This window comes from Macrotis lagotis, chromosome 8 (genome assembly GCF_037893015.1).
Source record: "Macrotis lagotis isolate mMagLag1 chromosome 8, bilby.v1.9.chrom.fasta, whole genome shotgun sequence".
In the NCBI taxonomy this organism is placed as follows: Eukaryota; Metazoa; Chordata; class Mammalia; order Peramelemorphia; family Peramelidae; genus Macrotis; species Macrotis lagotis.
This window is the reverse complement of record NC_133665.1, coordinates 85,942,913-85,966,383: the sequence shown is the minus strand read 5'-3', so window position 1 is coordinate 85,966,383 and position 23,471 is coordinate 85,942,913. Positions and strand designations below refer to the sequence as shown.

Sequence of the window (23,471 nt, the reverse complement as noted above, 5' to 3'; positions counted from 1 at the left end):
CCAAAGAGAAAATGAAACTTGAGTTGGTCAGTATTAGGTAAAGAGAAAGGAAGAAAATTTCAGGTGAGGTGAAAAAAGGAGAATAAGGAGAATGAAAAACACACAAACTGTAACAAGAAAACAGACATGAAAATATAAAAATGCAAGGGTGTGGGGTGGGAAAATGGATTGACAATTTTCATTTGAGCAAAAGAATTGTGAGAGTGAGATTAAGTTAGAAACGTAGGTCAAAATTAAGGAATTTGTAACTTGATTTTGTGTAGCCATTTGGAGATTATTGAAGACTTTTGTAGAATAGTATATGACATAATGAAAACAATACTTTAGGAAGGTTAGCCTGGGAGTGTGTACAGGATGGATCAGAGATAAGGAAGTTGGTAGGAATCTCTGATAAAACAGTAGCAATTAGGATGGTACATTCTTTCCTGCTGACTTGATAAAAGTTCATTTTAAGATTTTCAGCATCAAATTTTTTAGCAACTTTTAAATATAGTGTGTCCCAAATGTCTTAGTCGAGTTTTAAGCTTTAATAGCATAGGTTTAATAGCATATAATTGCAGTAAGACTTTTGGGGAACCCTGTATTAGCAAATTGATCTTCTGTTATTTCTGCTGACAACTTTTATGGAACTTAATTTGAAGAAACTTTAGAGACAATAGTGGGAATAACAGCTTGTACTTTAGTTAGCTAATGATAGTTATTTCCAGGTCAAGAACCGTCCCCTTGGTTTTCTTTGTTTGCAAATGGCCCTATCACATCCAAAGGAAGAAAAAACTACACGATAAAAATAAATTACACCAACCCCTTTGTGCCCCCCAGGTTTTATTTATAGTGTTAAAAGCATACCAGGTAACTTAAAGAGGAAAATATTGCTTGATGAGTTAGGAGGCCTGGATTCTCTGTTTGCAAACCATATTTATATGAATAGGCCTCAGTTTTCTCATCTTTAAAATGACAGGGTTGAACTCCATGATCCTTAAACTCCCTTCCAACGCAAACATTGTTCTTAACTTCATTTTGGGGGGAAATTTTCACAAAACAATTTTAAGAGATGTTTTCTTTCCCTTAGGGATTTTAATTGGTTAAAAAAAAAGTAGGGAACTGACTTTAAGAAAATGAGGTATGACTTTTTTCAGGGATGTGTTTTAAAAAAAAGCCTTTCCCTTTGAATAGGATCTGCCAATAATTTTAGTTGAAATACCCAAGAGGGGCTCAAGCTTCGCTACTTTGTCAGATGGATTCTGTGTGATAAACCAAGAGATTTAACCCAAATAGCTAAGGCCAAATAGAAAAAATACCTACTGAAGCATGAACCTGTCCTACCAGTACAGAATAATAGCTTTCAAGGGTGGATGTGACATTTCATCTCAGTCAGAGGGCCAAAAAAGCTGCAGTTCAGATGAGATAAAAAGTCTTAAACATCTCGCTATACTACAGGGAATGCCTTTGTGTGGCTCCAGGTTCCATTCAGCTGAACCGATTTCCTGATATCATAACTCCATTCCCTACCCCCACCATCACTTTCAGGATCTCCATTAATCAAACAGGACAACCAAGAACTTCCTAACATTCCTTTGGCTGAATATTGCCTACATGTGGTCAGCAGCTCCTTGGAAAATTTGACTTCTGAAATGATGTAGTTCAGAATGTTCCTATCAGGACTAGTTGAAGGTGGCACAAGAAGCAAGGGTGGTAGACCTGTTTTTGGGCAGTTGGTGTGCTTTAGTTATTTCCCTATCTTTTCTTGTCTTTTCAAACAGATTAGCAGAAGCAAGAGAATAAAAGTAATGTATTCGAAATGCTGCTTAACCTGATAGAAGCTTAATATAGTATTACTTTTCCTTGTCTCTGTGCTAAATTTTAGCACCAAATACTAGCAACTTCTTCAATTCCCTAATGTCCATTCTGCTACAAACCCAGTTAACTTGAGGGATAGCAATAGACAGGATCCTATTGTGACTTTTCTGCTAATATAAGCTTGACCCCAGTTGCTGTTTGTCCTTCCTTTTTTTTTAAGGTGTTTTTTTTTTTTTTTGCAAGGCAAACGGGGTTAAGTGGCTTGCCCAAAGCTACACAGCTAGGTAATTATTAAGTGTCTGAGACCGGATTTGAACCCAGGTACTCCTGACTCCAGGGCTGGTGCTTTATCCACTATGCCACCTAGCCACCCCTTGTCCTTCCTTTTTGAAGAGGATCAATGACATCACTTGATGATGTTTTGACTCATTCAAGAGTTGGATTTAAGTGAGGCAGAGTTGCAATAAGGCATCAGTCTCACTCTTCTAGAGTCATCATGGCAAGACAAAAATCAAGATGACTGGTGATTGGCTCTGGATGTAGTGGAAGACCTTGGCATCTTTGATGTCTGACCAAGTTTTAAGCACTTTAAGCCCTGCTTCAACCTCCTTCATGGCTTAGTGAAGTCACTAATTTTTCTATTCAGCTTTAATTTTATACCTCAATCTCATACCAATGCCAAATAAATCACTGCTTCTTCCTGGTACGTGGCTTTCCTCATTTTCCTGTATATAGGAATAATATGCTAAAACCTGTATTAGATTGCTTTCTGTCTGGGGAAGGAGGGATGAAACTCAGAACCTTAAAAAATGATTGTTAAAAACTATCTTTGCATGTAGTTGAAAAAAATAAATAAAATATTTTTTATAAAGAATATTATGACTCTTTCTGTATTAAAAGCCATTCTAGAAAGGAGTATTCATGTGTATAACCTAGAAGAAAGTTGTTTTCTCTTTTTTGAGGACTTTGGGGATAAAGTTGCCCCAGAAGGAGATTTTTATAGTCAAATTATAAATCCTTAGAAATGAACAGTTATTTGGCATTGTTGGGGGAAAGCCTGGTTCCTTTCCCTTTAGCAGGCACCAACATACAGAATGCAATGGGGGCAAAGCCAAGAGTCTGCTGTCTCCCACTGGCACTAGAATAAGAAACCAAAGTCCCAATGGAACTGAGGTCTAATTTTTAAAGAGCTGGTATCTTAATTTACAGAGAAGTTTTCCACTTCAGAGAAGTGGAAAATGTAGTTCAATCAGTTGTAAACACAAGTTGCTGAACATTGCACAAAGTGGTAAAGGTGGAGTACAAAAGGATTTTTCTCCTAAACCTGCATGAAAGGCAAGAGGTAAATTTAAGTTTAGGTTCTATCACTCTTAAGAGATGCCCATAAAAATAAAAATTAATTTCAAAAAAAGAGAGAGGTATATTTCAGTCTCTATGACTCCCCTTCCAGGCTAGATTCTTCTGAGATAATGATTCATTGACAGAGTTCTATGGTGAACACATGGGCATACAGAACAGGAAAAGTCTCTGTGTTTTAAGTTATGTGGTAATACTACTCCCATGAAGTAGCAAAGGCAGAAAATATAAACAGACTTAAGATGGGTTCAATTAAATTAATGGATGCTAAATGGATAATGGGATTTGGTTAGATAAAGCAGGAATCATAGAATCATAGAGTGCCAGAAGAGACAATGAAAGGACCCTAATGATCATCTAATACATCCCAATTATTTTACAAGTAAGGAAGTCAGTGTCCAGAAAAGTGAAAATGATGGGTCCAAGGTCACATAGTAATTTAGAAGCTGGGCTAAGTCTAAAGGCCAGGTCTCCTGAGGCCAAATTCAACCATCTTTGGGGCTGCTTCATCCCTGAGGCCAGATGCTAATCTGAGCCATAGCCCACATATAAAAAAGATCAGGAGGAAAAAAAAAAGACAAAAAACAGTTTTTGGCTGGGAAGATGCTGGACTCCTGGAGCCAGGAAACTGACAGTAGAGGGCAGGATCTCTTTTTGGCTTCTCCCTGAAATAAATCATTTTCTTCACTGTTCTATAACTTGTGATAGAAAGAGCCAGAATGGCCTTGACCCCATGAGAAGAGACCAAAAATAGCTGGGGCCAGGGAGCAGAGACCCAGTGTCCCAGGGAGAGCCCCCTTCCCAAACACGAATCTATTTTGCTCGGCAAGAAGAGCCAGCTACAATTGCATGCTTCCAATTGTTAGGTGAGGGCTGGCTGCCTAAACTGGTTCCCCATAGACTAGTTAAACAACAGCTACAAGAGTGTGGTATAAATTGTTTCAGATTTCAGTGTGTTAGGGAAGGTGGCTTCCCCCAGTCCCCCCTTCTTCCACCAGGCCTGCTTTGCCTCTCTCTTTACCATTCAAGCTCTTACCTGTGTCCACTCAGAGAGATGCCATTCATGGGGACAGTCTTCATTTTTACAGGCTTGTTGGTTGGTGAACCTTGGGGCCGAGCAAAAGGTCTCTGGCAATTCAAGGAAGCTGCCATCAGCCAGGCGTTGTTTGCAAAGGACATCTCTTTTCTGAATGCCCCCTCCACAGGTCCGGGAACACTGGGCAGGAGAAGGTTTGAATGTAAAGAAAGTAGTCCATTTAAATTTTGATTGTCCCCTGGGATGAGTATTAGGGTGAGGGCAAAGGAAAACTGGCAAATGGCCCCAATTCTTTCTACTTTCTTTGAAATCAATTTATTAGTAAAAAAATAAAAAACCCTGATTTCTCTTTAAACTAGGTTAGAATCATTGAGGTCTTTAAAACTTACCAAGATGCTTACAGTCAATGATTTGTTACAACCTACAACAACCAGCTTAAAAGGTTAATATAATAGAGTGTTAATCATTTTTATGATGAAGAGTGAGATTTATCTATGTTGTTTCCTGGCAGAAGGAGACAAAGCCACTGCCATCACTCTAAATGAGGAGGGCTGACTATAGCTAATAGGGAGTTTGGAGGATGAACAGGACATTTTTATTACAAGGTTTTCTTTAACTCATTTTCTTGGGTTACTATGGTGTTGTCATACCAGTGCCTTCAAATGACTAGCCTCATACTTCTTTCTCTTGTTTATGGCCAATTCTCCCTAATTATACACTCTATCTTACCTTGTAAGTGATTAGTTTTCCAAAGAACTGGATAGCTAAAGTGTGTCCTAAAATTTGCTAGGGCACTTGCCAACTTTTGGGAGTGGGGGAAACCAGCTTGGAAAACTTCCCACAGTTCATTCCTCATTAGAAATTGCCCTAATCCCATGAACTCAATATAACTGTGCTAGAACTTTTTAAGCTAGGAAGATACTAACCAGGTGCTTTCTTTCTTTCCTGAAGAAAGGAGAAGATGAAATTGGTTTACAAGGCAGCACTAGAGATTTCATTTAGCTAATAGAATATATTTTCTACTTAGTCACTGAGGTATGGCTCTGAAAGGATGTTAAGAGAGTGCTATTACCTAGAGTTGTTTTTTTCATATAACTATCCATCTTAGAGGTAGGAACATGGGCTAGAATTTAACGAGTTAACACCATGAGGGTGGAGGATATTTATTCTGTTTTTCTCACCCATGAGCCCCATTCAATGCTAGATATATATGATAATGCCTGAATTAATATCTACTAAAATTATTTTCTTTTTTATATTATTATAATTTTTATTTTATTGTGGGCTATGAAATATATACACACACACACACACACACACACACACATATATATATATATATCATTACAATTTTACTTTGAACAGAAAAAGAAAGGGGAGAGGGACAATCCTACTAAGTATATCTATCATACTAGATACCATAGAGAGGTATTACAGTGTAGGAAGAAGGTATTTGTCACATCCAACACAAGGGTGGGGGTGGGAGGGAGAGTTAATGACTTTTGCTGTGGGACACAAATATTTGTTCTGCTGTGAAAATGTGACATTTATCACTGAGAAAGGTAATGGTCAATTTTCAGCAATCATTATTTCCCCCCCATCTCAAAATATAATAAAACTCCTGTTCTTATAATCCTTTGCAGATAATTGTGTAGAATTCTCGATAAGTAGTACTGAGTCCATTCAACATTAGCAGCCCCAGTTTACATTACCTGACAGCCATCTTGAGTACTTCATCAGTCAGGTCTAATGTGCATTATTTTAGGATTATTTTTTCAGCCTAAGGACTGATATTTTCTCTTTCCAACTGCCTTGAGAGGCAGAAGGACATGAACTTAATCTGAATAAGCACAAAAGATAAAGGAGAAGGGATGGGGTGGAAGGGACTAAATAAGAGCAAATAAAACTTTCAGATTCCAAAAGTTTAGTTCAAAATTTTTGGCAAAGGCCAAGGGAGGTTCAGGTTTATCCTTCAAATTGGGAAGGGGTGAAAAGGATTATTTCACCTCTGGTGAGGAGATATAAGATAGTGAAATTGGGTATGACATGGTGGAGACACTGGATCTGGAAATATGAGACTCAAATTAATACTGACATTAAATGCATGACTGGTCAAGTAATTTTCCTACCTGGGCTTCAGTTTTTCTTACTCATAAAATAAGGCTAATAATACTTGTTACTATAATAGCAATAATGATAATAATATTTATATTGCACTTTAAAATTTATAAAATCCTTTTTCAAATATTATCTCATTGGATCCTTACAACAATCCTTAGATCTGCCTTCTAAGATATTATAATTAGCCCCATTGTACAGATGAGGAAAATGAGGCTGAGGGATGTTCAGTGATTTGCCCAGATTCATACAGGTAGTAAATGTCCAAATTGGATTTGTACTCAGTTTTTCCTTACTCTGAGTGTTACTCTCTAACCAATATATCACTTCACATGGATTTGCAAGGTAAGTACTTGGTAAAACTTACAATCTTCCAGAAATATGATTGTGTATCAGAGAAGTGGTTAGGTGAGATAGTGGATAGAGTGCTGTACCTGAAGTCAGGAAGACGTAAGTTCAAATATGGCCTTAGTAGTTTTGTTACACTTTGCAGTTGTGTGACCCTAGGCGGTGAGGACAATGCAAGCACATGAATTGGATTTGAGTGAGGGAATGCTGTGCAAAGTCACCAGTCTTACTACACTGTAATAACTCTCTATGGTATCTAGTATGATAGATATACATAATAAGATTGTTCCTCCCCTTTCTTTTTCTGTTCAAAGTAAAATGGTAATGATGCATCTTTTTACAGCCTATAACAAAATAAAAAATTGGAATCCTTAAATTTTGCACATTAGACTTGACTGATGAAGTACCCAAGAAGGTTGTCGACTTCTGTCTCAGTTTTCTCAACTGCAAATTATGGTTAATAGTAGCACTCATTTCCCAGATTTGTTGTGAGAATAAAATATTATTTGTAAAATATTTTGAAAACCTTAAAGCAATATATAAATGCTACCTGTTATTAAATCATTATTATCCTAAGTGTTCCTTTTCTCCAAAATATGGTCTAGAATGGAGATCTCAATGAGCAAACTCATGCAACCAGCATTATTTCCCATTGTACAGGGAACTAGATTAAAATGCAATTGAAAAATATTTAACAAATTAAATAACAATACAAAAACCCCATAAATAACATTACATTTAAATACTGTTGATATGCAGCTGGATGGATTCTTATGTATGATTTTACAATTCTATATAAGAAGAATAGAGTTATTTTTACAAAAGTCAAACATCCCATTCTGGATATTTGTTTGATCTAAGGTGTCAAACTTAGTTGACTAAAAATATATGTAGACCAAATATACAAATAATGGACTGATACTTTTGTATATCATTGTACATGTTTTGTTTTGGGACAGACACTTGCTTTGAGCAAGACTAGTTTAATGTTCTTCATTCTCAAAGAGAACTATGACATTAGGGTGGTGATGACATGACAAGCCCATGAATTGGATTTGAGTAAGGGAATGCTGTGCAAAATCACCAGCCTAACTTTTTCCTCCAGAGTCAAGTGGGTCCAGTGACCAGATTTGGATCAAGATGACTGGAGATGATTCTGGATGTGAGACAAGTCAAGGTTAAGTAAGATGCCTAAGCTCACACAGCTATTACGTGTCTGAGGCCAGATTTGAATTTGATTCCTCCTAACTTTAGGACATTAGTGACATGAATCACAACTAGAAAGATAAGCAAAACCCACAGTTCATGGATATTTCAACAGCCCAGATGCTATAGCTGTTCCTGAGCCAAGTAATGATCATTAATGCATGATACTGGGTTTAGTCATTGGTTAATGTTTATCCCTAATTTGCTTGAAGGTGATTATTTTTTTTAATGATAATGGTTGTTTTTAAATGGTAAAGGAAAAAAGAACATGTAATCAATTAATTTGCCATCCAGATGAAGGGGAAAAATGCATTTAAAATGCATACACAAAAAAGATTTATGGACAAAGAAAAAAATTGAGGGGAAAGCACTAATATTTGAAGTAGATAAGAAAAGACTTCATTTAGAAGGTGGTATTTAAACCTTGAAGGAATCTAAGGATTTCTAACAAGTAGAGATCAGGAAGGAGTATTATTTCATATTTCACACAGTAATGGGAAATGGAGTTCTATGTATGATAAAGAGTAAGGAGACCAGTCTGTGAAAGGGAATAATGTATAATCAAATTGAGAAGTTAGGTTGAGGTCAGGTTGTGAAGGACTTTAAAGGTCCATTAGAGAAGTTTGTATTTGATCCTCCATAGAATAAAGAGATACTGGAGTTTGTTAAGTATGGAAATTATATAGTCAGACCTGAACTTTAGTAAAATCACTATGGCAGCTGTGTGGAGGATGAGTTGGAGTGAGGAAAGACTTGATGCACAGAAACCAATTAGGAATCTATTGCAATATTCCAAGTGAGAGGTGATGAGGACCTGAATTAGAATGGTGGCAGTGTGAGTGGAGAGAAGGGGGCAGATATAAGATGTACTGCAGAAGCAGAAACAACAAGGATGTAGAACAAGATGCTGTACTAGTTTCTCTTCCTGCAATTTCATTAGCAAAGTATAGACATGACTAAGTGGTTCCATGAATGTGTGGGGATTGTAAACTGAACCTCTGAAGAGGGAAATGGAGCTCCCTGGGAGAACTCCATTGTTTTGCTACAGACCGTGAATCATTTCTATATTTTGGTTGCCTTAATTAAAAAAACTTGCTTTGTATCTAATGCTTTAGTTGGTCTAAGTGCTTAGAGGCCAAATGAACATCATTTGGAACTCATGAACCCAAATCTGATGTTCTCAAGGGAAATCTTAGGTAGGGGCACGAGTCATGGAGATTTCTGATTAGAGTGGGGCTCTTGATAATTTTATCTGATCTGGAAGGTTAGGCCCCCTTGACACATATACAAAATATTTCCAAGACCATTTTCTACTGCTCCCCTTTACATACTACTACATTCTTGAGAAGAGGACGTATATATCATCTCATATTCCACCTCTTCCACGCATTCCTGACAACTTCCCCTCCCCCCCAACCCACCCTAGCCAATTCTAAAGTAGATCCCCTTCTAATCTCTGTTGAAATCTTCTCTTCCCTCAAGATTTAGCTCTGGGACCATATTTCCATGATTCCTCTGCTGAAAAAAATTATTTCCTCCTCAGATTTTATTAGAGAATCCCTTGAGCTTCTCCTCCTTGAGACTTTTAAAGAACATTGGTTCTAGAGTCATAAAAACATATATTCAAAGTCTGCCCCTGAAATCACCTCAGGGATCTTAGGCAAATCTCTTAACCTTCCTGGACCTCAGTTTTCTTGACTGTTAAATGAGAGAACTAAACTAGGTAGTTTCTGAGCTTCTGTAGGATATATGATCTCATCACATTCTATGCTTGTATCATCCTTATCCCAAATGCCACATATACTGGTTATGTGATCATAGGTTAGTCACTGAGCTTCAGTTCCTTATCTCTAAAATGGTGATCATAATGGTGGCACTAGGTAGCCAGGTGGCAAAATGAATAACATGTTGGACTTGGATTCAAAAAGACTTGAGCCAAATCCTGCCTCATACACTGTGTGGATAAGTCATGAAACTTCTCTCAGCTTCAATTTACCACTCTGTAACATAGGAATGGCAATAATGACACTTATCACACAGGATTGTTTTGAGGACAAAATGAGATAACAAAGAGTGCTTTGTAAAGCTTAAAATGCCAAAAATGCTAATTATTAATATTATCATTATTACCTCACAGAGCTATAATAGGTAAAATACTTTGTAAGCCTTAAAACCCTACAGAAATGCGAGCTGTTATAACTTCATCTCCTTCTTTATAATTGATTAGGAGTTTCCAAATGGCTCCTGATGATGAATGAAGTTGATTGCCACTATGATGGCTATTATAATAGGATCATAGAATTTAGAATTGCAGGAAGCTGACAAATCATCTCCAAATGCACTCATTTTACAGAGAAAAATAGAGGCCTTAGTTATTCAATTCAATCCAACTTCTGGCATGCATAGATGCCTACTCTAGAACCTGTCATGTGTCAGCACATAGCAGGAAATGACTCTGTGTTGACCATTGTTTTAGATGTTGGGATTACAAAGACAAAATGAAAGAGATTTTGGCCTCAAGAAACTTCTATTCTACTTGTCACTATTCTCAGAGTTTCTGTTCTGGACCCTCTTCTCTTTATAAACTCGAATGTATCAGTCACTCATCTGTAGAGTTGATCATTAAACCCCCCAAAAGTTGATGACATCACTAAGAGAGAGATATCCCAGTCTCTTTCTTGAGCTCCAATTGCAACATCATGGCCCACTTGCTATTTCAAAATAGATGTCACAAAGACACATCAAAGTCAATATGTCCAGACACTTTTCCTCCTAATCTACCCCACTGTCCAAATGTCTCTGCTTCTGTTGAAGGCATCACCATTCTTCCAATCTCTTGGGTTCAAAACCTTGCCATTGTCCTTAACTCCTCATTCTCATTCATTCCACTATCTAAACAATTGATAAATCTTACTGTTTCTACCTTCACAAAATGTTTCAGATCCAACCCTTTTTCTTTACTCAAAAACTCATCAGGCCCATTTCATGCCCTCACATCTCTTGCCTAGATTTTTGCAACAACCTCTTGGTTCTTTTCTCTGCCTCATCTTTATTCCATTCTATCTTTTACCTAGCTGCCAAAATGATTTTTTCCTTTAACTGACTTCAATATTCAATAATTATCAGTAGCTTTCTAGTGTTTCTAGAATAATATACATAAACCTTGCTATTTAGCTTTTAATTTTAATCCAGTAACAATCCATATTTATAAGGTATAGCATAATTGTATTATAATTATATATGTATATATATAATTATAAGGTGTAGTATAAATGAAGTATAATCTCAAATTCTTGTAATTTGTGATTCAGTCAAACTGTCTTTTCTGTACCTTGCATAGGACATTTCATCCTCCATCTGTGGTCTTGCTACTGGACATATGCCATGTTTAGAATGTACTCTGTCCTTACTCCTATTTCTTAGAATCCCTTCCATCAAAGCATAGTTCAAACTTCACCTATTACATGATTTTGTTGTCCCTTAACCATAAGTGCTGTCTTTCTCCAAGTACTTTAAGTTTAGGAATATTTCTTCTGTAGAGACTTGTGTAAGTAGTTGTTTCCCCACCAGAAAATAATCTTGCAAATGGAGGTTGTTTCATTCTTGATAGTTGTATTCCCAGAAGCTAGCACAATGCCTTGTACACACACTAGCTGCTTAATAAATGCCTGTTGTTGATTGGTTTTGGTGGGGGGGGGAAGAATATCCATTAAGTTAATATAAAATATATATGGAGCAAACTCAAGATAATTTGTGATGTTTATGTGAGTATGAGCTGAATGCTAAAAATTGGAGGGATGGAGAAAAGCCTCAAATAGGAAATGGCACTAAAGTTGAATCTTCGTAGGGAATTAGGGCTTCTAAGAGGTGGAGGTGGAAGCCTAGTATAATGATGGTTCTTTCCAGTCACTGGAAATCCCAAGTGGCCAGGGATGTCCTTTTATCATTACAAAAATAAATTCTGCTTTTCCTTTTGTTTCTCCACTCTCTCCATCTCTTCCAAAAAAAAAGCCCCCCCCCAAAACCAACTCTATTCAAGGATTAATTTGATCTTCAACTTTTGATCTCTGTTGAAGAGATCTTTATTATTGTTTTTTAAATGGATTTCTCATTTTCCTTCTGAAATACTCTTTTGTAAATAAGTTAAACACACTAATGGATTTACTCCCAGGACAGAATATTTAAAACAGCCTCTTTCTCATATGTAGCTTTGTTTTAGTCACTGGAATGTTACACTGATGCCTATCAGGAATTGATCTGCCAAGAACTTAAGAGCTTTATCTAATTGGATCCAATGGAGGAAAAATAGGAAGTGGAAACATAAATAGTAAGCATTTGCAATTCAATCATTGTAATTTTCTTAAAATTATACTTTCACATGCTTGCACACAGACATGCTAAATTCAAACCTCAGGAAAAAAAAGATGCCAGGGAAAGGGACCACACAGTCCCTTTTAGGAGCCAAGGAAAGAGTTGGTGCTAGAAGATTATTTCTGGCTCTGCCCAGATGCATGCAACATTTGCATGTAGGACCAGAAGACACCAAGCTGTACATAAAACATCATTTACATGGAGAAGCACAAACATATTTGAAAGAATCTCCAGTTTATTTGATATCATTCTTTTTAATACTTTCCAACAGTCTGTCCCTTTCCATCAGGAATGAGACTTTTTACCAAAAATGAACAAAGAAAGAACATTAATAAGTTTGGGGAGGTGGAAGGTAGAGGAATTATGGTGAGTTGACTTCCAAGGACTTTTCAAAAATTAATGCTAAGTACTGAAAACAAGCTATTCCATTTTTTCTCTCTCTAACTCTGTTGCTAATTGGATGCCAAGGGAAGCAAGCAACTACTACTGTGTTCCAGAGCAAGGGAGACCAGAGACACTTTTGCTCTCTCCTGGTCAGGATAGACATGGTCTTCTGGTCTTAGTCTTAAGGGCCACACTTTAGAAAAGTCATGGAAAAAGATGAACATGTCCAGAGGAGGGTGACCCCTATAAGGAGGGATCTTCCTCCCTTTGACATGGAGGGTTTGGGCAAAGAAATTGGGAATATTTAGCTTGAAAAAGACAAACAATAATCGCCTTCAAGTAAATGGAGGTCTGGCATGTGGAATGGGAATTAGATTTAGTCTACTTAATCCCCTTAAGTCAAAACTAGGAATAAGGGGTAGAAAGTACATGGAGAGGAGAGGTAGATATATAAGTACAGTGGACAGACTCGAATTCAAATTATGCCTTTGACACTTACAAGCTATATAACCTAGGGCACATCAATTAGTCATTATCTGCTTTAATGTCCCCATTTGTAAAATAGCTAAAATAATAAAGTGTGCCCCCTCACTAGAGCTCTGCAAATGAAGGCTGAGGGATCACATCCAGGGCTATCATAGATAGGAATTCTTTGAAAGTGTAGGCTGGACTACAAAGGCTGGATTCAAAAATCTTATTGTAGGATTAATACTGTGCTTTATATAAGTTGCTGTTTGAAAAACTCCAAAATATTCTCCTTATCCTATATAATTAATCAGGAAAAGGGATTTTTCTAGTCAATCATTTCTATCAGCCAATCAACAAATGCATAGAGAGACTGTTATGTCGGAGGACATGTGCTAGGCACTCACTTTGATAAGAAGAGGTAGAAGATCTTTCCAAAAGCTCATATCTAAATGAAGAACATTTGAGAAAAACTGAGTATGACTTCCCCCCCAGTACAAATTCTCATATGAGATGTGGAACAAGAAGCAAACTATACAGAAATTTCAGTCAAGGGAAGACATTTTTCCATGGAGGCAAGAGAAATCTTTGTGGAAGAGATCAACTTTAGGCTTGAATTTGAAAAATGGATAGGATTCAGGAAGCAGAAAGAATCTAGTTTGATAACAGATTCTTAGAATATAGAGTGTTTAGGGGACAGGCCAAAGATAAAATTGGGGAAGGAGGAAAATAAAAGTCATCTATTTAAACCTCTTGTCTTATTGTTTTGGGAACTGAGATCCAGATGGTTTTTGAACTTATCCTCTTGCCTATGCTGTTGACTCTATGAACTCTGTTGCCATGACTCAGTTGTCTATTGTGGAACTTCCTTCAACAATTGGGGACTTTCTTACCCTGAAATATCTCTCCACCACCCTGGTTCCCTTCTTCTATTGGTGAGTTCTGTTGTATCTTCCATTTGGGGCACTGGTTCAGTTTATATTTCATTATCCTCCTAGCCATGCTTCTGACTCTACAAACTTTGCTCCTGTGCCTCTGGCTCAGATACTTCTCATCCCTCACTACCTTTTCAGATTCTTTACATCTGTTGTCTTACTCCATTAGAATGGAAGATCCTTGAAGGTAGAGACTGCCTTTATTTTTATTGGTGCTGATACATAGTGCTTAATAAATGTTCTTTTTATCTTGCTTGACTCCCTATAAAGCTCATACAGGTAATCAAGCCAGAATTTCAACATATGTCTTCTGTCTTCATAACCAGTACTTTTTCCATTATTCCATATTGCTTCAAGGCTTAGCATTTTAATCTCTGATAAAATTGAGAGAAAAATTCCCCATATCCAAAAACAGATTTGTACTATACTAGTGCTAAAAAAGATATGAGCCATCCTGCAGAACTAGAAGATGAAACAAAAGTGGGAAAGAACGAATATAGGGAATAGTGGAAACAAAGAGGCCAGACAGCAATCCAAGTCAAAATGACAATTGTACATCATATACTTTTAATTATTTAATTATTTCTAAAAACAGATTTGTCCTTTAGTCCTTTTTCTTTCTCCCCCCTCCCATCCAAGTATGAGTAAATGTTGGATATTTGCCATTTGTCAAGTATGGGCTTCAAAGAAAACAAAGGAAGTGACTTTAACATTTGACAGATGGTGATCCATACAATTTGTGCTGTTTTTTTTCTCTGGGAAAACTACACACGGATTGCACTTATCACACTTTTTGTCCAGCCAAACACTGTGAAGCGGCTTTTTGTCCCAATGAAAACTCAGCACTCACCAAAGCTGTTATCTGTCATATTTTAAATGAACCTTTGAGACACGTCATAGATTTTATTCCCCCTGTTCCTTTGCCCAAGAAACAAAGGAAAGAAATTGTAGCCTGCCTGTGAAGGATAATAGGTTCCTAGGTCCAGTCTCTGGGTCATGACTAGTGCATAGACAGATAAATGGAAAAGAAAATGTAGACATTGAGAAAATAAAAACTTGTTGTGAGTGACAGACTACATACCCTTGTTCAAAGTAAGGTTATGATGAAATGCAAAGCCCAAAGACAAGTGTGTTGTTAACAGCTGTGGTGTGAATAAGAGAATGTCAGCACTCCAATCTACTGCTCTAGTGTCCTGAGATAAGAGCCAATTAGTTGAAAACTGCTTAACAGTTACTGTTGACTTACTCTGCCAAACATATCACATAATGGCATGTTTTCTTTTAGTCTTTCAATCAAAGGGTCTGGGGAAGTTAATGTTGCTGAACAAATCTTCTGGAAAAGGTTACCAATGACCTCTAAAAGCTAACTTGATTTGATTCTGCATTAATCCCAGGACTCTGTCCTGGGTTCTTTTCTCCTGTCTTTCTTCATCCTCTTTCCCTATGATCATCCCATGTGTTTAATATAGATTCTACCCAGAAGACTCTCAGAACTAAATGACTTGCTTTGGTCTCTCTTCTACACTCTACTCCTGTATCAACAGCTGCATACTGGACATTTTCAACTGGTACTCTTCTAACCATTTCAAATTCAACATAGAGAAAGCAGAACTCTCCCTAGTCTCCTCTTCCACTTCTAACTTTTCTAGTACAAACTTAGTCATTCTCATTCACTCTCCTTTCCTCTCCATATCCAGTTTCCAAGTCTCATCCATGTTACCTTTTTTTTATGTTTCACAAGAGTATCCTCCTTTCCAATCACAAATCTGATAACCTAGATCATCACTTTCATCACCCGGACTACTGTAATAAATAGTCTTCTAAAAGGTCTCTCTGACTCCAGTCTCTCCCATAGCCAATCAATTCAGGTCCTATACAGTTGCCAAGATAATAGCCCTAATTACAAGTCGATGTATTTTCTCAGTTCCAGAAACTTCAGTGGCTTCCTTTTTGCTTCAAATAGCAAATACAACACTTCCCCCCTCCACTATTCCCAATTTGGTATTTAAAATTACAATCTAACTCCAATCCGCCTGTCCAGATTTAACACACATCACTTCTTAGGCATTCTACATGGCAGCCACACTGATCTACTCACTGTTTCTCCCACGCAGTATTCCATCTCAAAATTCAAAGTCCTTATTTATTTCCTTGTCCTGGACTAGAATATGCATCCGCCTCACCTCTGCTCCATAGCATTGCTAGGCTCTTCCAAAACTTGGTTCAAGAGCTACTCCAATTCAGAATGCCATTTCTGATCACTCCAAATGCAGTGCTTCTGCCTCTACCAAAATTAATTTGCATTTCTTTGCTGTAAATTTTAAATTTGCAAATTAACATTCATGTCTTGTTTCTTCTGACAAATATAAGGCTCTCCCAGGGCAACATTCCTATTTTTGTTTTTGTAACCTCCAGGACCTAGCACAAATGCCTCACTCATAGTAGGAAATTAATGAATATCTGTTAAATTGAATGGGAGTCTCTAAACAAGAACCATTCTGCCTCCTGAAAAATTGGTATTTTCCATCATAAATTTGCCATCAATTATCTTCCAACTCTTGATAAAATCCATAATAAAATGCTGTAAGGTTAACAATTTATTCTTAGTACATTTGCAATTTCATGTGCAATTGTATTTTTTAATTTGTTATATTATAGAAATGCTTGTTTTATTCCATAAATTAAAATTAAAATAAAATAAATTAAGAAAATAAAATGTGCTAAGAATTATTTTTATTTTTTCTTCTCTTCCTCCTAATTCAGATGTTTTTCACCAGGCTTTCTTTCCTTAAGTGTCATGGAATTTGGGATTAAAACTGTCAGAATATAGCATGTTATTCTTTTGTCCTGAACATGTCCTGAAAAAGACATGCCCTTCCATTAATATATTTAACTTACCAAATATATTTAACCTATCAAAGCTCCACGAAACCTTGGTTTCTTTCGCTTAAGATCTCACGTGCAGTTTTTCAATAATTTCTGCTCCTGTCTTGTACATTCCTAGACATTTCCATTACTATTATTCTCTCTTGAGTTATACTTCCTGGAATGTACCCCCACTTCACCTCTACCTCTTAGAATCCCTAGCTCTCCATGGCATCTGGTTTAGTCATTGTGTCAAGGAACTCTTCTTCATTTGCATGAATTTTCATTTTATTAAAGTTCTCCTAATCAGTTCAACAAATTTCCAGGTAAGCACATCATTTACTAGTGTGTGTATTCTGCCTCTGGCTTAGAACACTATTTCTAAATTTTTCAAATTAGTCCAGAAAGCAAAACTCCATACTTTGACATTATCCTCTTAGCCAGCAGTTCATCGCCCAGATCTTTCTAACATAATCATCTTCAATTGGAAGTAGTGATAAAAAAAAATTTGTATTTCAAAGCCCTTCAGTTTCCTATCTAAGGCTTCATATTTCAGAATTCTCCTGGTTTTGACCTGAATTAATGGGGAAAGTTATCAAACTTGATACATTTGGGAAGGTTCTCTATAGGCAACAAAGTAGTAAATTTGGAGTCATGAGACTTTTGCTCTTTGATATCTTCATGACCTTAGACAAGTGAAATAATAACACTGAGCTTTAGATTTCTCATCTGTAAAGAGGAGGAAGAGGGACTCTTCCAGTTCTGTAAATAAACAAAACTATAAATCTATGCACAAAGCTACACTTGCTCTAAGCAATCCACTGATAAAAATCAATCACACAATCATTCAGAATTTCTTAAGAATGTAAGCACTGTGTTAGCCTTTGGGAATACAGAGATAAAAATGAAACAGCATTTGCCCTCAAGAAGCCTGTATTCCATTGAGAGAAACCACACAGCATGTATGAAAACCAAATATAAATCATTCTAGCAATTGAGGCAATCAAGAAAAGCTACCCTGTGGAATGTCATTTAGGCTGATGTTTGAAGAAAACTCAAGACAGAGGTGAAGAAGGGAAGCATTCCACGTGTGGGGAACAAGAAGATAAATAAGTATGATAGATTAAATCTATACAACAAGTATGCCAGATTAGCTAGACTATTGTGTGTATGAAGGAACCTTATATGTAGATTTTGTGAAAATGTAGGAGCCAGACAGAGATATCTGTATCACATCACAGGAGAACTGGGATCCACTGAAGCTTCCTGCGTAGGTGATTTACATGAGTAGACCAGTGGTTTAGGAATATCAGTTTAGCAGCTGTGCAAAGGAGGATTAAAGAAGGCAGAAACTGGAGCCAGGGAAACCAAATAGGAGATTATTGTGATAGTTCAAACAAGAAGGGTCTAGGATTTTGGTTGTGGGATTGGAGAGATGAGGAATAGTATGAGATATGGTGAGGAGTTAAAATTAGGGAGGTTAAGAAACTGATTGTATATTAGGGAGCATAGAAAGGAATGGATGAGGCTTTCAGTATGCCTCTGTTTATATAATCTTACATAAGTCCCTTAAACATTGTTGGACTCGGTTTCCTCAGTGGTATCATGACAGTGTTTGGATTTTTGTTGTTCAATTTAAACTCAGGTTTTCCTAATTTCCAAGCCCAGTGCTCTATCCACTGCAACACTGCGTAACTGCCAGATTTACAGTTCTAAATTTATGATCTAATCCTTTTGTGCTACTCTTCTAGGATGAACACTAATCAGAAAGTAATAACACATAATTCTCAAATAAATGTTAATCTTTGCCACTAGGTGATGAATGTTTTTAGACATTGTAACTCATTAAGGTCACTGATTAAAGCAAACAATGTCTGTAATTGGTATAAGAAGAGGGGATACAGATTTAAAATTCTTGAGTATGAATTCTTCCAAGTGTAACCATCACCTTGGATTCTCAAAAGCTATGTCAATGGGCCTCAGACTCTGGAAGTTCAAAATGAAATGGTCTTGATGCAGATCAGAAATGTTTTCTAAAATCCAGGGTTTTTTTTTAGGTTTTTGCAAGGCAAATGGTGTGGCTTGCCCAAGGCCACACAGCTGGGTAATTATTAAATGTCTGAGGTTGGATTTGAACTCAGGTACTCCTGACTCCAGGGCTGGTGCTCTATCCATTGGACCACCTAGCCACCCCTATAAAATTCAGTTTAGTTAAATTTCAAGAACTTGACTACTGGATGATGATTTTTTTTCCCCATAGACACTAATTGGTGAAAAACATTAGCTAATGGCTGTGTTTTGCTATAGTGCAGGGAACTCCTGCCCCAATAAAAGTATAGATTCTTGAAGTATTAAAATAACAGACATAATTATTGATTTAATTCTGGAAGAAGTGTAAACATCATACAATCCCTACAAATCTTTTAACTTTTACACCTGCTATATATGAAATTCTTCTATCTCTGGGTTTTCCTCTGGCAATTTCTACTATTAATTACCTATTTGTCATTCTATGGACCCTGTTTGATGTGTTGGACTCAAAAGGGATGGGCATAATGGTCTGAGGTAGCTCAATCACTAATCTATCACCAAACCTTTAAAAAACATTAAATGAATGCTTTGTCAATGAAGGACCAAAAGCTAAAGATTCATGAAATCACAGAAAGTTCAAAGGTCATCTAGTGCTAGAGCACAACCTATATTTGAACAAGGTTCCCCCCCCTTTACACTATGTGGTAATTTGGCTTTGGTGAACAAACCTCTGATGAAGAGAAACTTTCAAGACAACCCATCCCACTCCTGAAAAGCTTAATTGTTAGGAAGATATTCTTTCCTACAACTTTCAGCCTTACTCTTCCTTATTTTACAATGGCCAAACACAATGAGTTCAAAACTTCTCCTATATCACATCCCTTCAAAAAAGGGAATGTTGCTATTCATGTTCCTCCTACATCTTTTTTTAAAATATTGAACATTCCCATTCACATCATCAGAGAAGTCTAATACTTTCACTTGACAGCTTAGCAGATACATTCCACAGATACATTCAGCAATCACATAATTCAAACCAAGGCAGGAAAGAGGACCTGGAAAGCCCTACTCTCATCCACAGAAATACAAACAGTGGCTCTCACCTGTTGCCATTCAGCAGGGTACCAGGCTGGTGGGCAGTTGAAACGGTTGCAAGCTTGTACTATGATGGGCTTGGGCTTGTGGCATAGCTCATCTGCTAGCACCACGGTCTCGTTCATCTCTCTAGAAAGCAGGTGAGAGCAGAAAACATCCCGGGTCTGCAGGCCGACTCCACACGTTAAACTGCATGGACTCCACTTGCCAATCTCCCACCTAAGGAGAGATGACAGAAGAAGAGGAGGAAGACTGAATTTTCTGTGGAGAAGTTTTCAAAACCTGTTATCGTCATGGGGCTGAGTGGCTGTTAAAAAATAAAAACTCCCAAATATGAACTTATACAAATTGGACAAAAATTGAACTGTGTCTCCCTGCTCCTTCCCTGCTTCCGCATTCTACACTTTCTCAATATTTAATTAAAATAAATAATTGCAAAAATTCACTCTTTACCTTCAAAACCTTAAGTAATGATCACCATCCTTTTTGCTAAGGAATATACAACTAAAGTGCCTCTTATAGGATTGTAAATGAATTTAATTTCAGGGCTGAGATAGGGACACTGGGGCACCTAATGTTGAGTTCCAGGTCAGGACAGACCTATCTGTTCACCTCTCTAACAAGACAGAAAAATCTGTGCTTGTTTCTTTCTTTGCTTCAAAGTAAAAAGTTGTTGGCTCCAAATCTCTTCAATTTTTTTTTATTGTGGCTCAGAACTGTAGCTCTGTCTTGTGTATAAATATCATCACTACCTGGTACTGGATAATGTAACTGAAATGAAGCCTGCTAAATAGATTAGTTCTTTGAGGGGGGAAATAAGTAAAGAGGAGAGTTAAACTGAGAACCTAAATGTGCTTGTTTCAAATAGCTGTGGTTTGAGGAAGCCAGCTAAGGTGAAATGAGGGATTAGAAAGAAAAACAAAATAAAAACCATAATGTTTTTTCTTCTTGATCTGACTTTAGAAACGGGAAGAGTAAAGATGAAGCTGCTTGGTTTCTTTAATGCTCAGTTTTACAGAAATCCATTTAGGTCAGTTATTTTTCAGTTGTGTCTGACTCTTTGAGACCCTATTTGGAGTTTTCTTGGCAGAGATATTGAAGTGGTTTGCTATTTCCTTTTCCAACTTATTTTACAGATGGGGAAACCAAGGCAAATAGGGTTTTGTGACTTACTCAGGGATTTGAACTCAAGATGATGTCTTCTTGACTTCAAGCTCTATCCCCTGAGCCACCTAGCTGCTACCTCAGTCTACCACTTGAGATTTTTTCAGAGCCTTGCCTACTGATTATCTAGATCTGAATAATTGGCCAACAGGACTTGGCCTAGAAGATCATGGCAGATATGAGAGCAGGAATAGTGATGATCCCACATAGGCTGTGGCTTCTCATCATGCTGCTCATGGCCAATTTTGAATAAGAGTTTTATGTAATCTCTGGCCTGAAGAACTTTTTTATCAGCCCATAAACATTTCTCTGTCTTCTTTACCAAAGTTGCTGGCATCCTACTTTAGTCCCTCCCTGCTTCTGCCATAACTGGGCTACAAAGAACACAGATTCTTGGGAATATACACTGAAAGTTTCTCCACTGATATACACCAGCCCATATTACAATGAAAAAAAAATAAAAACGAGATACTGAATGGATAACATTTCTCCTCTCCCCTCCCCTCACCTTTTCACTTGTGATTTCATTTCAGTAAGGAATACCTGGTAAGGAAATTCTCTACAACAAGAGCAATGAGGGTTGCTGTGATTTGCTTAATGGCAGTTAGTTAGGATCTATCAGAAACAAGAAACCTTTGTCTTCCTAACTACAAGGGAGGCTATCTTTTTTTTTGAAACTATGTCTCTGTCCTCACTACTTGATTTCTCTGGGATTTGGCTCTGGGATTATTGTGATTTGTACAAGTCCCAATTTAGAAAAAACCACCCCCCCCCAAATAAAACCTGAGTCTGCTATTGATGATTTATTGTATAGCTGTATCATCTAGAAGATCCTAACTGCTTATAAACTTACAAGATTAAGTGAGCATTGTAGTACACTTATTTCTGCTATGTATTCTTAATTGAATAGTTTTTTTTTAAGTGTACAAATAAGATGTATAGGATTACAAAAGAAAATGATTAGATTGGGATGCAGTTATTGAAATATTAATTAAACAAACAAGTTAACATACCCTAGGTTAAAAACCCTTGCTGACTACCAGATATTTAATCAAAAGAACTTGAAGGTCCAGGCATTCTGGAGAAGGGAGAGCCATTCTGACAGAGCACTGAGAATTGTAGTTAGTGGCTCGAGTCACCTGCTCAATGAGAAAATTAAGTTGTATTCTCTAGGAAGGAAACTAGCAGAGGCTAGTTCTATGTGTTGCTTCTATAATACCGGGACAAATAATGAATGAAGTCTGGCCAAAGCAGGTTCAACAGATGATCAACCAGAAACTTGTAGGCATCTGAATGAACCAGAGCTAACTGTGGGGTGCTGCTAGTGCTTTTACCTTTTAATAGAGAAGGATAGAGTAAGAAATCAATCTTGATAGGGGCGGCTAGGTAGCACAGTGGATAAAGCACTGACCTTGGAGTCAGGAGTACCTAGGTTCAAATCCAGTCTCATACACTTAATAATTACCTAGCTGTGTGGCCTTGGGTAAGCCACTTAACCCCATTTGCCTTGCAAAAACCTAAAAAAAAATCTATCTTGAAGAATAATGTTTCTAGGAAACCTACAGATATCTGACTTCTGATCTCTCTTCTACTTTTGTTCAAGACTTCCAGAAGAGCTCCTTTATTCTCCAGTCCACTAAGTCCAGGGGATCCTCAGCCTGCACAAAAGGAAATTGGTACTTCTACTCTTTATTGTTTGCATGAACTCTTTTCTAACCCTTTGAGAAGCCTTTCACCCTACCAACTATTCCACCCTTTTAGGGAGGTCTGTGACTCTCTTTAATTTAAAACCATGCTATAAGGAAATGATTTTATATTGTTTTCTCTTTATTGTAAATTTTAAGTCTCTTCCCTAATTGTAAAATTCAAACTTTTTCCTCTTCAAAAAGAATACTAACAAGCAGAGGAGATTTTTGGAGGTAAGGGGGGCTGGGAGGGAACTGTTCTTAGGAGATTCCCCAAATCATACAACTATGGTTACTCCCTGCTGCAGCAGCTTCTAGCATCTGGCCTTACTCATCTTCACTTATTGTCTTCTGTTTGGCTGGCATCCAGGTTCCCATGAAATAGTTCTATATCTTGTGGACCACTGATACTGCCAAAGTCATGGTGGAAAAAAACAGACTGGATCAATGGGATCAGAAGATCTGAGTTTGAATTCTTTGCTACTGTCTCCACATTTGACCTTGGGCAATTCTTTTTCCCTATCTGAGGTTCAGCTTCCTTACGAGTAAGATGAGGGAATTGACCTCTGAGGTCCCTTTCTTTTCCAAATTCTATGTTCCTAAAATCAGCTTCCC

At 37.2% G+C, this 23,471-nt stretch overlaps 1 protein-coding gene across 5 annotated transcripts in view; it reads right to left on the bottom strand.

Annotated features, from left to right (window-relative positions):
- ADAMTSL1 (ADAMTS like 1) overlaps positions 1-23,471 on the bottom strand; it is a 1,134,116-nt gene that overhangs the window by 95,434 nt on the left and 1,015,211 nt on the right. For all 5 annotated transcript variants that reach the window (XM_074197566.1, XM_074197568.1, XM_074197565.1 and 2 more), the window contains 2 exons: positions 20,016-20,226; positions 4,190-4,369 (listed from right to left, as the gene is read on the bottom strand). In XM_074197566.1, coding sequence (XP_074053667.1) covers positions 4,190-4,369; positions 20,016-20,226 — 391 coding nt within the window. The remainder of the gene's footprint in view (positions 1-4,189; positions 4,370-20,015; positions 20,227-23,471) is intronic.